The sequence below is a fragment of the Varroa destructor genome, unplaced genomic scaffold, assembly GCF_002443255.2.
Source record: "Varroa destructor unplaced genomic scaffold, Vdes_3.0 BEIS01000003.1, whole genome shotgun sequence".
Classification (NCBI taxonomy): Eukaryota; Metazoa; Arthropoda; class Arachnida; order Mesostigmata; family Varroidae; genus Varroa; species Varroa destructor.
This window is the reverse complement of record NW_019211456.1, coordinates 30493115-30506245: the sequence shown is the minus strand read 5'-3', so window position 1 is coordinate 30506245 and position 13131 is coordinate 30493115. Positions and strand designations below refer to the sequence as shown.

Below are 13131 nucleotides of genomic sequence, written 5' to 3'. Positions count from 1 at the left end.
ACAGTGAGATGGTCTTCGGCAGGCACGCGAGCGCTTTTCCACTTCACACGATGTTCCCAGTTGGAGCACTCTCAAACAACGACGTCCTCGTCGACCTCGATTTCAGCGGGGAATATGAGTGGCATTTCTGGGACGTTATCAGCTTTGCACCTAACGCTTGGCGGTATCGACGGCGTAAATCCGTTGCTGTCCGACCATGCGCGTTCACAGCCACTGCCGCCCCTGATTGACTGGATTCGAGTTGCGGCTGCATTCGCTGTACATCGGCATAATTCCTTTACGGTGGACGATAACGACGTCCTTCAAGCAGCAAGGCTACTTCTGCCTGGCGTTGATTGTCCAATCCGGGCTTTTGGGTGAGTTGTGCAGCATTATCCGGATCCACAAGAAAAAAATGGAATACAAATAGCCTCGAAAAATTCGAAGGAAAAGGTTTCGCTTGCTTGTGCTCCAAAAGACAGTGTGAACACGAATGAGGATCTTCTTACAGTGAGCTAAATAGTATATATCATTTCGAAGCACAACGCCAAAATACTTACTACGGGAGTGTTTGGTCCAAATATATTGTGTGACTCGAGTCTGTAGAGAGAAAAGTAATTGATTTCGCGTTTCCTATACTACATACCATGCAGAATCCAGCAAGAGCCTATCGAATTTCTACCCGAAAAGATTGCGAGTGCCGAAGCAGTGCGTCTCATGAATACTCGAACCGCTTTGCGGCTATTGGGAAGTTCAACCCGGCTGGATGTTATCCAGGGCGTTCTTAAACAGCTACCAAACGGAGTCAATACGCTTAACGAAGAGGTATCACCAAAAGCTTTGAATACGAGTGCTTCAACAAAAACAAATACTTCCATTAATGATGCCTTTAAATAACGAATCTGTCGCTATTGTTTTCCACCATCTATTCAGTCAAGTCATGCTTGTCAAGATTATGCGCAAATACTAAACCCAACAAGTCGAAAACCTTATATAAAGAAGGGTTATTCATTTCCTTTATTAGGGTCTGAGTGCGTTGATGATCGCTGCGATCCGGGGCGACGAGGCTTCCATTAAGTGTCTTCTTTCGTCGGGAGCAGATCCCGAAATGACAACACCGAGATGCACTAGCGCTTATCCTGGGGCAAGACACGAGTGCAATCTCTGGACAGCTTTAAGCTACGCCGCCGCGCACGGTCACGTTGGGGCAACCAAAGCTCTTCTCGAGAGTGGCGCGAACGTCGAAGGAGGAGGTGATTCCCAACCCACCGATACACCTCTGCAGCTAGCCACAGCCGCCGCCCACCATGATCTTATCACGCTTCTATTGTCCTTCGGAGCTCATCCGTATTTAGCGACATCGACTGCGGACACACAAAGCTATGCACACGGCGGGTTAGCCCGGAGCGGGTCACCGTCGCCTGTAGCGCTGGCCGCAGCACATGGTCATCGGGCCGTATTGCATCGATTAGTATCTCATCCTCTACAGGGCTCATCAGCCCAGACGGCCGTGTCGCTTGAGGAAATCCTTTCAGAGGGAAGCCAGTCGACTCTGCAGAGGAAAACTCGCCAGTATAAGTTCTCTAAAAATCAGTGGAGGTGCTTGCAAGAGGCGATGTACCATAGTGCAGAAAATGGCTTTCTTGAGGTTACGCTCGACCTTCGCAATATGGGTCAGCATGGTTGAATCCATTGATACACGAATGCACTTTTCTATTCTAATATTCTCAAGCTTACCCACTTTTAGAACATACTTGCATGTTAACAGCGGAGATTAATAGTTGATTGGCTTCGAAGGTGCCAGTCTAGCAATTACACAGTGCGGCTATGCTTGAACTAAACATAGCTGGACTACAAGATCTATTTGCTTCCTTCTTATACTTTTCTAGCTCCGTATCGTAGCTATGTTATGATTTGTATGTAGTTTTTTTGAGACATTCGCATACGACTCGGGCCAATGTGGGTTCGCTCATAATACTATTATCTGTTCTCGTTTAGGAGTTCCGTGGACTTTGCATAGTTGGAGCAAATCTTTAGCAGCGTGCCATGACGTGGGTCGTGAAAGTACGATTGAAGAGATTCTTCGAGAATTCCAGTCAGCGTGGGTGCACGATGGAGCCACCCAGTTGGCTGAGGATACTGTTCCACTCCTCTTTAGTCTTTTTCGTTATAGCAAGGTATTAAGGTTTGATTCTCGTCTTAATATTTAAATAGATCTCTTTCAAATAGTAGCAATACCGCGCGTTAGAGGTAATCAGTAGCTAAAGGTCAAAGTTAGATAATTATTTATAAGAAAATAGTAAGAACTACTGTCCATATTAAATATATCGGTCAGTTAAATAAGTAATGATAGAGTAAATAAAGTGTGGTCGTACTATCACATTAATTGTTTCTGCGAGAAAGTCTTTCAACAAGTCCATGAAAAATCAGTCGAGGCTAAGATATTAGTCGTAGGGCTTAGCAGTTCTCATCGCACAGTTAGTTAGGAAAATATCCAAAATGCTAGACTGAACCGAGCTCATCTCTAATATTGGCTTTATTCATTTTAGTTGATATGTAATTGACTGTAGTCCGCCAACAACAGAGTGTGGCCTCACTTTTGAGTTAAATTGAAACAAGATGATCCATGAACAAGGTAAAAAAAAATGACAATAATAGAAATCGCAGTCAATAATAGACGCAGTCAATAACTCGAATTTTATTAGGAATTATTCTAAGCCCGTGCCTCTTATTTATACCGCGGTCCCAAATCCACAGCACTTTACGTGGTTGAGAGCCCTGTAGGCACCCACATTACAGGAACTATCAGTCATTTTGATGGGGCCTGATAATGTGACGGGATCGCGTATATAGGTTAGATGTTTTACTTTTTTTTCTCTGATATTGTTGCAGTAACCTGGTAAGTGAAGCCTAGAATGTAGGGCGTATAACTGATTATATATATATATATATAAGCTGTATGGTATCACGTGGCGCATCTTTTTCAGAATGAAGGAGCCACACTTCTAGTGGCCGATATTTTGTCCCAGGTGTCGGCACTCTGCGGTGGTGGCGCCCCCCCTACACCGCTAGCAGCACCTTCACCCCCTGCAATGAGCCCTCGAATCGACGCTCGTTTCGTTAATTCAGCCGAAATGTCTGACGTTCGGTTCGTTGTGGAGAATCGTCCATTTTACGCACACAGAATCATCCTCGTTAACGCTTCACCCCGGTTCGCCGAGATGCTTCACGCTGCTTCGGGTGGGGGAAGTGACCAGCTTGTGGCCATCAATGATATACGTTACCCGATCTTCCAGGTTTGAGACCTTTAATCCTAAACTGGTATTTAGTTTGAATATTGCATAGTTATTTTGAAATTAAAAAACAAATAAAAGCATATCGTAGTTTCGTGCCATGAAAATTTCATAAGAAAAGCAAACTGACTCAGTCATTAATCGGCCTATTCAATGAGTAAGATTTTGGTAATCGGCCTATTCAATGAGTAAGATTTTGGTAGTTATTTTTTACTATAGTTTTCTAAAAGTAACGATTTAGCTTATATTTGGTCCAAACATTATCATCTACTTAGGCCAAGCAAAAAAGCAAGACAGAACAACTATTGAGTAGGAACCGACGCAAAGTACTTCCTCTCACACGGTTTGACTTCACCATGCTAGAGGTTCATTTTTATAGACCAACACTTGTCAAATTAGGGTCCGCTAGGTCAAGTCGTACAATACAACTATCTTAAGTTGAAGGTGTTTCCTTTTTTATGGAAGGGGCCGCAAGAGAATTTCTGTGTGTTGTTTCAATACGAAGACCTTATGACTTGTTCTCTTTACATAACTTCATGTTAACTAAATATTATTTTTATGTTGTTCATTTCATTAGATGGTAATGGAATATTTATACAAAGGAGGATTTGAGGGTTTAACGTACGTTTCCCCGCAAGATTGTCTCGAGTTGCTCACAGCAGCTCACTATTTCCAGTTAGAGCCACTCGTTGCGTATTGTGAACACATCTGCTCAAAGGTAAGCATAAAACAGTTGTAAAGCAATTAATATAAATAACTAATATATGAAAAGCTCAGAGCTTCTTAGCATTGCAGCACTTATTGAGCGCGGCCAATGCATTTTTGTCTCTCATTAGACAACGAGTAATTCATTTCAAAGGTCTACAATGAATATATATATATATATATATATATATATATATATGAACAAAAAACCGTCTACTAATCCATTTTTGCTGGATAAGTTACAAGAACAAATAAGTTACGTTAAACTTTTGTTTCCGAATAACAGCCATTTGCCAATTTCAGCCACGATCAGAAACCCTTTCATGAGCCTTCCTTTTCCCGTGATTGCAGACGGTAACCATGGAGAATATCGCTTCCGTTCTGACACATGCAAGAGCGTATCACGCACAATATCTGCTCGACTTTTGCCTTCGTTTTATGCTCCATAATTTTGTAGCATTGCTAAGTTACGATGGCGATGTTCGAAAAATCATTTTTAGTAGTAGTGACGACGAAGTTCTCGAAGGACTCAAAAGGACGTTACAGAATATGGTACGGTACAAAACGACCAATCTAACCCATCTCCCGATGTTTGTGCCCGGCAAAAGTCCCATCGTTTAAGTCTCTCCGAACAATACTACATTCGATTGAGTTCAACTCAGCTAGCTTATGCTATATATTTCTTACAATATCTGTATAATGCAAAGTTATTGTCTGTGTATGTACATATACAATAAAGTTATCTAATTGTAAGCACAGTTACATAGAAATGTGTGTGTTATGTGTAGCGATGTTGAACGGACAAGATATATATATATATACACATTTGAAGAGAGTAAACGAAAAATAGGATATTATGAAGTATCAAATTCTTTCAGCGCAAGGCTTTCATTCAGACCAAACGGAACGTGAAAAGAAGTAGGTAAAAACAAATGGTGTTTGTAGAACGTAAGTGCTAAATTCGCTCGTTAGAGACGTTTAAGCCACAAGAAATTTATTGGGAAATTAGATGCTTCAGGCACTTTAATAGAACGCTTTGAAATGCATAGATAGACAGGCTTTTGTGAATAGGCTATCTGTTCTCAATCCAAATAAGTACGTTATTTGTGTCTGGCCTAGCTTTCGAAGAGCGTATTCCAACCAGTAGGTGGCGCTTTATAAGTATGTTTTCATGTAAACTAAACCATGATCCTGATAGGTCACAATTCAACTCACACTCCCTGATTTGTAATTCTTGCTTATTAAGGTACATTTTATTTATTTTTAATACTTTAGATAGATTTCCAGTGTCGAACACGCTGTTAAATAGTCAGAATCGTCGACATTACGATGTAAGTAGCCTTGCTTTTATATCATGGTTTAATTCAGTTCATAAAACATGATGCCCTTTGAACCTACTTGCATTGTTGTTACCAACAACACCCTTGAGATTAGTTTGGACGGTCTAATCATCTCTTTAGAGTTCATATTGTGACACATACTTCACTCAATTTTTGATGCATTATTCCATATTCTATTCTGTCATTCCTGTATTAATGGCTATTCAGATAGATACAAATCTAATTAGATCTGTTTATTTAGCGCTTAGGCAAATAATCCATGTTTGATTTTTTTTCAGAATGCAAAAAATATTGTTAGTAAGGTTACACAAGCTTGGAAAAATATTACCTGAATTTAGAGTACTATTTACTGGCAATCAGCAGTTTCATCTTTGTTGTAGTTACCATCCTTTTAGGCAGCTAATTATAGCTTATTTTTGCTTAGTTTAGCCACTTTCAATAAGTTAACGCATTATGTATGCGGCAGTGTAGAAAGAACTTCAAATCAAAGTCACTGTCCCGCGCAAAGGCCCGCGTTGGCTAAAACAAATAGTTTGAGAAGTATGACGCCAGAACTAACGTGGATTAGGAAGCTACGTTCGATATACTGCAGCTTAAACAGTTGTTTAATAATAATGACGTCAAATTCATAAAGCCTAAATCAACTCAAAAACACAAAAAAGCCAACCATTCACACCTGGAAGACCAATACGTCTGTGATGGCTTAGTTCAACACATCAGTTTTTATTTTCAAATTTCTCTGACTCATATTCACCTTACCATCATCGGGGTAGTTATTTTCAATTTACAAAAAGCACTTCTTCAGATGAGAATCAATCAAAATAGGTAAATATATCACAGCGATAAAGAGTTCAATTCATGGGCATAATTTCATCTCTGGGTCAAAAAAAAAAATTTGGGACATGGGTCATTGTGAAACGGCCTACAAAAACCGATCCCTACGCATATGTCAAAACGCACTTTGCCTTTAATAATATGATATTTAACTCGTATCATTTTTATATTATGAGATCCAGATAATCTGAAAGTACCTGAAAATACAAGCACAGCTTTCGTTGATCTAGATATGTTTCTGCTTATTGCAGTGTTGGGGTACGTACGGCGCTCGCTTATGACTTCAAGAAACAAACGAAGTATTTTTATTAACTCCAGTATAAAAACACAGGTCCTTCTAGGTCTTCTAGCTAGGTCGCTTCAGAGCAGAATCCGACCGTATTAAATAATTAGTGCACGTCGTACGTTCGGTACTGCTGGTTGCTTTCTGCGTAAGCAACGTGTGTCCACGTTCAGTTTCAAACCTAGATAACTTCAACAAGTGTCGATAAGTTTAATAGGTATAGGATTCGAAAAATATCTTTTCAAATTCAGTACGGTGTAAGCAGTGTGCTGTTCCCCGGTGTACCGGACGCCAAAGCAACAGACGGCCTAGTTCAATAGCTTAGAACTAAATTTCGATTGTAACCATCTTCGTTGGGATCCTGCTGAGAAACGCGTGTGCAGAATACAAGATAACACTACTTCGATCGAAATCTGTTACAACTACAAAAATTATGAACGACTAAAAACGAAAATGTAAATCACAACAAAGGAATTATTCCTAATGTTAACTGCTTCGTACCATATGCTTACGTAATTGGGTCTTTGGAGTACGGGGAATTATTTCGAAACAGTGTCAGCGATATTAAAAATAATACCCAAAGTTTCCCAAGTGATGTAATTTTTCTACTACAGCCACTTATTGACGCACATATCAGCCTGAGCCAATATTACTGCCGGGATTTGGGGTTGAATTTTAGCTTTTTGGTCTTCCTGTTGATAGGTTTTAGCGGTAGCACAAAGTCATATCTATCTACTAATTAAAACAGGGATTCCCCTCTCTACTAATATCATCACACGTACACATGCACACAACAAACAGATTCTCTCGTTCATAAGCATCAAATGTACCGACAATTCATGTCGGTATGTGTAAACATTAAATCAATCGCCTAAATCCCTTAAATAACAACTATAACGATAGTAGTAGTAGTAGTAGTAGTCAAGCCGACTATACAACAAGCGTAAAATAATTTTTCCTGTAGTTATTTAGCGCACCAAATTACTATTGTTCAGCTACTTAATTGTAGTAGATTTTCTGCTGAACGAAAATAATGACACCAACCGATATGATTTGACTAAGTGCGTAAATGGTAGCGAGGAACGAGCTTGTCGTTACACGCTTGAAATGTTGAGTGTTGCAGTTATTGTCGTTTTTTTTTTTTCATATTTACTTTGCTTTGAAATGTTTTCGAATACCTCAGCTGCTTTCTAAATCGAACCTGACGGCTTCAATATGAGGAATTAGCCTAATTTCGAATTTGTGCTTTGTAATTCGGTCTAACTAAGATCGCTGCTCAGTAGCTTTCTATACGCACCTACACAAACTGGTACAATGTATCATATGTTGTAACTGTATGATACTAGTAGTATTCAACAAGTGTCGTTTTATTAAAAAAAAAAAAATAATAACAGTATTAACGTTCTTGTGTACGTTAAAATGCTCAAACCCGAACTATTTGATTTTGCTGTAAAAAAATTTAAGTCATTTTCGCATTGTTCTGTATTTATAACGCTCAGTTTTACGCCAAAGACAGAACTAACAGTTAATAGAAATTGTAAGGCTATTTCGTTTAGTATTTCCAGCCCGTCACGCTTAGGAGATAGCGGAAATTTTTCACGCTTTTTTTACGTGAGGTTTAAACGACAGCGGGACCCGTGGCGGGAGGCAGCTCTATTAGCCGTCTAAGTTCCGGAAATTGGCGCTTGCACGATAGTAAAGCAGAAGTACTATGTTTAGATGACCGGAACTGCGACTTCTGCGAGAGATCGACCCGAACTGGCAAGTAGAAGAGAACCGTTAGTCTCCTCGGGGTCCCCACAATTAATGTAATGCCAACGTGGACGTAAGTAACCATATATAATGATAGTTTCTATAGTTATAAATATACTACGCGGACAGAGGTGCGGATAGCTTTTTCCGATGAGGCTAAGTAGCGCAACAGGACAAAATGAACCGAGTTCAAGTCGTGCTAGACTATTAGACATGCTTGTTAAAAAAGCTTGTTAATACGGCACTATATATGTGTGCAATGTAGAGAGACAGGCAATATATGTCATCGTTAAACGGAACCACCGGAACTCAGATCAGGATGGATATATTGACAGATGGGCTCGAGTCGTTGTCCCGTGAAAAATTGGACATTAGCAAGGAAGAATTAAGTGGAATTGTGAAAAGTGATTTAACGTTATAACAGCAACTATTATTAAATGACATCTTTAGAAATGATAATAAAAAAAAATTTAATTTAGTAGTTTTAAGTAATCACTACAATAAAAATGAATACGTCATATTAGACCTAAGTAGGCTTCCCAAGCTATAAAAACTATATAAAATAAGAATTATTTCAAACAAAATATAGGAAAAAGATTAGTTTATTTTTAATTAAGTTTCACATTTATGTACTTTTTAGTATCTTGTTAGTTAGCGGCAGCTTGTAGTACGGTATCGAGGTGTTATTGAAGCCGTCTATCATTAGGCATCTCTGCAAAAAATTCAAGGTGGGTTGCGTATTTACTTAAATTAGACTGAGCAAATGTTGGTTCCTTCGTGACCTTCTACTGATCTTAAGATTAAATTTTCCATTTTCGCTAAAAAGTGTTGTAACCAACTGCCTTAGAAACAAATATAGCATTACCAAATGAATATGCAAGGGCGTATACCTTCTATCGTTACCTCAAATTTTAGATTTTTATTCTACACGCAGCCATGTTTGATATTATCAAACCATTTACAGATGTTTTGCTAACGAATAGGACACGCAGGCGCTTGCAGCGTACGACTCGGCCTGATATTTTAGAAACCTTGTTTGAGATTGAAGGAACATCAACATTTCGTCAGATAATTTGAGTCAAACAGGAAAACTGTTGCGAAAATTTATAATTTTTATTTATTACTGAATGTATATATATATATATATTTGCTACACTGCATGTAATAGGCCGTAAAAACAAATAAAAATATAGTTTACTTCAGCCGTCGATAAAATGATATAAACGTCCACTATTTCACTCGTTTTTTGAAGTTTCTTTTTCCAACGATGCCTGTACTTGCCGCGGAGGTAATTTGATGTATGAATATGTCGGATTAGTGTTCCATGAGCTATATAAGATAAAAAGTCAACTTCGTTTATGTGATCTGAAGGATTGAGAGTACAACATAGTTCGTCAAACAGTACAAGTAACAGTGTATCAACGCGATCTCAAAACCACTCCGGCTCGTGTAAGCCACAGCAAACTTCAAGGATGAACTAACAACTTCAGTGTAACTGCGTATTAGCTAAAGCAGATCACACTAAGACCGTGCTGCCCGCAAAGTCGTCATCCATGTAAACTTACTGATATTTGGGATCCAAGTAGTCTCGAAAGAGACCCATAGTTAACAGCTCGCAATATCCTGACCATAAATTGAAACAGCATGTCAATTATAGCGAACCCACAATCGGACCCTCTAATGTATCTGCCAATACAGGCAAATCTAACAAAAAAAAATAAAATACGCGAGACTCTGTACAAATAGTTGATATTTTAAAAAATCTGTTAAACGCTTTAGCTCATTTTGGTATGCTCTGCAGCGATTGGTACAGCAGGTATCGACAGTGGGTACTCTGTTAACCGTCATAAGCACGACGTAAATACGAATTTCCTACACAACACCAACTCACCTTATCGGAAAAATTACGACTTGAATATATGCGTAATATGCAAACATATGCTTTATATGCCAATTTGCGCCCCATATAGTAATCGTCTTCATCAATAAAATTCAGTTTATCTACCTTTGTTTTATTATTCTATGTCAATATCAGCTATATATATATATATATATATATAGCTGATATATATGTAAATATATAAAACCATTTTTGCAAAAGGCTTTGCGTCATATGCGAGTCTTGTAGGATTTCTAGGAGAGCAACTTATAACAAACGCGTTTGCTCGCTATTTATTTCCTTTAGGAATCACTAAGGAAAGCTAGAAGCATACCAGTAGATAGCCATTTACAACGGTACCATAACGACGGCGCATTTGAGATGTTCGTTGCAGGTCCTATCAGGATTTCTTGTTGTGTAGACTCCCAAGACCTCGCATTAGTTGCTGCACTTGTTGAAGAATGTTGCATTATATAGAGATGTCTTGGTAACAGCAACACTTTTTCCGTTAAACGAATGTAGTAGAATACTGGGATTAAAACAAGGGAAATCCCGTATTAAAATCTTTAATAATTTTATAAAGTCCTACTCTTCAACCTCCTTCTCTCTCTACTTATGTATTCCGTACATATCCTATTCTCAAAACGCTTCTGACGATTTGTGTCATTTGCATTCTGGGCTTGTCAAACAAACGTGTCTGGAAAACCTGAGTATGCGCTAAATGAATAAAAAAGTAATGCGTTCACCTCAATTTGGTTAGATTAGGTAATAATAGGAAGTCATATCTAACGGCAGTGCCAGATACAAAACTCGATACATTTATATATAGATATTATAATTATATTACGATGTCTACTTATTATGTATAATAATATACAGGAGTAATCAAAAGTAACTCGGCAGTGAATTATACGACTTCTGCTTCAGCTTGGAACCTATTTCTTTTTAACAAGTGCTATATGTACCTTGGCCCTCCATTGACGTTTTTCTGAGTATTGATATCCAAATATTGCAGAACTACGGCAATTTTCCTATCACGTGACCAAAACAATGTACGCAAAAAATTACCACTAGAAATCAAGGATACATGGAGTGAAACGGGGCTCATTCAATCTTGTTGATATTGTAGGGTGGATTATGTTTCACATCATTACAACTTCCGAGCAAAGGCTGTGTCTAACGAACCCGAAGTTCTAGCTGAAGTTTCGACCACTGCGATGTATAACGAAGACGGTTTGTTAGATGGCGGATATTAAACAGAAGCCGGCTTACAACTACCACAGCAACGGACATGTTCTCGTTGGCTCAGGCAAAATCTGCACAGACGTTCGAATTTGAAAAAGACGGCTGATAGAGCCCAGAGTTTCAGCTCTTTCTTGTGCTATCAACAATTGAAGTACAAAAAGGGCAAAGCCACACTATTTTGGGTTTGGTTTTGAAAATGGATTAACCATTTTCGATCTATAAGCTCGATTATCTGTTTACTTTTACAGTTTATTTTCCTATTGAACGCTAATGTAGCATTTACGAGGGTTATTCTATAGCAAATTCTAATTTTGTTCCCCTACCTGAAATGGTAATAAAGGCGATTTAAGGTTGTAAATGTTTGCGTTGATGATAATGATAATGCAAGTAATACGCATATTGTGGAGTAATAGGTTTTGAGTGATTTCAGCACTTAAAGGTTCTTTATTATATTTATTATTATAGTTTTTTCTAGTCAATTGAAACATACAAAATTCTCCAAAATGCGCTATACTCAAATGACAAATGGTAGACCCGGTAATAACAAACCATATAGCTATCTCATTGCTGATGTCATTAAATTTCAAACCGTTCGCAGTGCTACGGATAAACACGAAAAACTACCCTAATAAGTTGCGCTGTTTATTTATTTATTCGCACTGGTTTTTATTGTGTGTATGATTGGTGGGGCTTGGATCAGCGGCCCCTGGTTGTTCCAGCCAGAGGTGCAGTCGTTCAGATTCCCACACCGTCAGCCTGTTTCTTACAAACCAGATAAATACTATATGTCAAATTATCTCCTGTAGTAATGTACAGCAAAGCGGCCGTAACTAGTGTTAAACTGCTCGATCGTACTTGAAGCAGCATGTTCAGATGGCTTCTTGAAGACGTCCCAGATGTTCTTCCGTTGTCTACCGTAGTATGACACCTCCTAAAAGAATCGTAAGCTCGTATAATAGAGACTTAATAAATAATAGCAAAAATAAGCAAAAATAAAATAAATAGCAAAAGTAAGTTATGTATTGTACGACTGAAAACAGTTTTTGGAGCAGCTTTTTTTTTTTACTGTGTGTGACACCTCACTAATTAAAAGGGAGATGTGAGATTACCTAAACCTATGTAAACGTAAAATAACGTTCATTATATACCAAAATAAAAACGTTTTTTGTCTAATTAGTTACCAAAAAAATTTTACAGCGACACATGTATGACTTTCTCAGGAAAAGACCTTTTATCCTAAAGGACATTAAGTTACATATGTCTTGGACAGCATGTATATCTGAAAATGGTCCTTACTGGCAAGGGCTCAGGTGCTCGGCGGGTATACGATGGCCATACGCTACCCCATCGCCTGCGGTGGTTCCCTCGAGCAGTCGTCTGGACTGCGGTTGATGACATGGAATTTCCGTCTTGGCCAAGCGCGAGATTCCTATTTCGAAGTTTTTGAATGAATTTGACCGCGCCCGTGGCTATGATATCCACAGCCTAGTGTTCAGCGATAAGACGACGTTAGTATAATTTAAGGACTGCTAAAGTACAAAATCCAAATCGATATTTTTATGACTACTAGTCTATACCAAAGCATCAGCACCAATATCATCTGTAAACGTACATTTCACTAACCTCTGTGCATACTCCTCCAAGATAGAAGCACCTAACTATTAGGATTGTACATCGCAAAATCTGACTAGGTACAATTGTTATATGCGCTTGGCGGGTACGATGGCAGGTAGACGTTGATCGTTGAATTGTATGTACGTAAGGTGTATGGGACTCAGGCAGTAAATAGTTTAAAAATTACTTCAATTTAGAAAATACTTC

At 38.6% G+C, this 13131-nt stretch overlaps 2 protein-coding genes and 1 long non-coding RNA gene across 11 annotated transcripts in view; 2 read left to right on the top strand and 1 right to left on the bottom strand.

The window, feature by feature from the left end:
• LOC111248272 (ankyrin repeat and BTB/POZ domain-containing protein 2) overlaps positions 1-4747 on the top strand; it is a 48095-nt gene extending 43348 nt beyond the window's left edge. For 2 of the 3 annotated variants that reach the window (XM_022800336.2, XM_022800339.2), the window contains 7 exons: positions 5-356; positions 633-804; positions 1004-1652; positions 1978-2156; positions 2967-3275; positions 3850-3990; positions 4329-4747. In XM_022800336.2, coding sequence (XP_022656071.1) covers positions 5-356; positions 633-804; positions 1004-1652; positions 1978-2156; positions 2967-3275; positions 3850-3990; positions 4329-4598 — 2072 coding nt within the window. In that variant the 3' untranslated portion in view covers positions 4599-4747. Of the gene's footprint in view, positions 1-4; positions 357-632; positions 805-1003; positions 1653-1977; positions 2157-2528; positions 2615-2966; positions 3276-3849; positions 3991-4328 lie in introns of those variants that run through there. The other variant, XR_015324129.1, reaches the window with a different exon arrangement.
• Positions 4748-6917: 2170 nt separating this feature from the next.
• LOC147756802 (uncharacterized) lies at positions 6918-10190 on the top strand. 4 transcript variants are annotated; one of them, XR_015324142.1, is made up of 2 exons: positions 6918-7279; positions 7991-10190. It is a non-coding gene; the product is annotated as an uncharacterized LOC147756802 (long non-coding RNA). The 4 variants fall into 4 exon arrangements; XR_015324141.1 differs by having other exon boundaries at positions 6918-7543; XR_015324140.1 differs by having other exon boundaries at positions 6918-7743.
• A 1553-nt stretch (positions 10191-11743) lies between these two features.
• The window catches only part of LOC111247984 (acid-sensing ion channel 1C-like), a 13005-nt gene continuing 11617 nt past the window's right edge, over positions 11744-13131 (bottom strand). For 3 of the 4 annotated variants that reach the window (XM_086984137.1, XM_086984136.1, XM_086984139.1), the window contains exons 14-15: positions 12607-12795; positions 11744-12241 (exon numbers count right to left, since the gene is read on the bottom strand). In XM_086984137.1, the coding sequence (XP_086840263.1) occupies positions 12104-12241; positions 12607-12795 (327 nt within the window). In that variant the 3' untranslated portion in view covers positions 11744-12103. Of the gene's footprint in view, positions 12273-12606; positions 12796-13131 lie in introns of all 4 variants that reach the window. The other variant, XM_086984138.1, reaches the window with a different exon arrangement.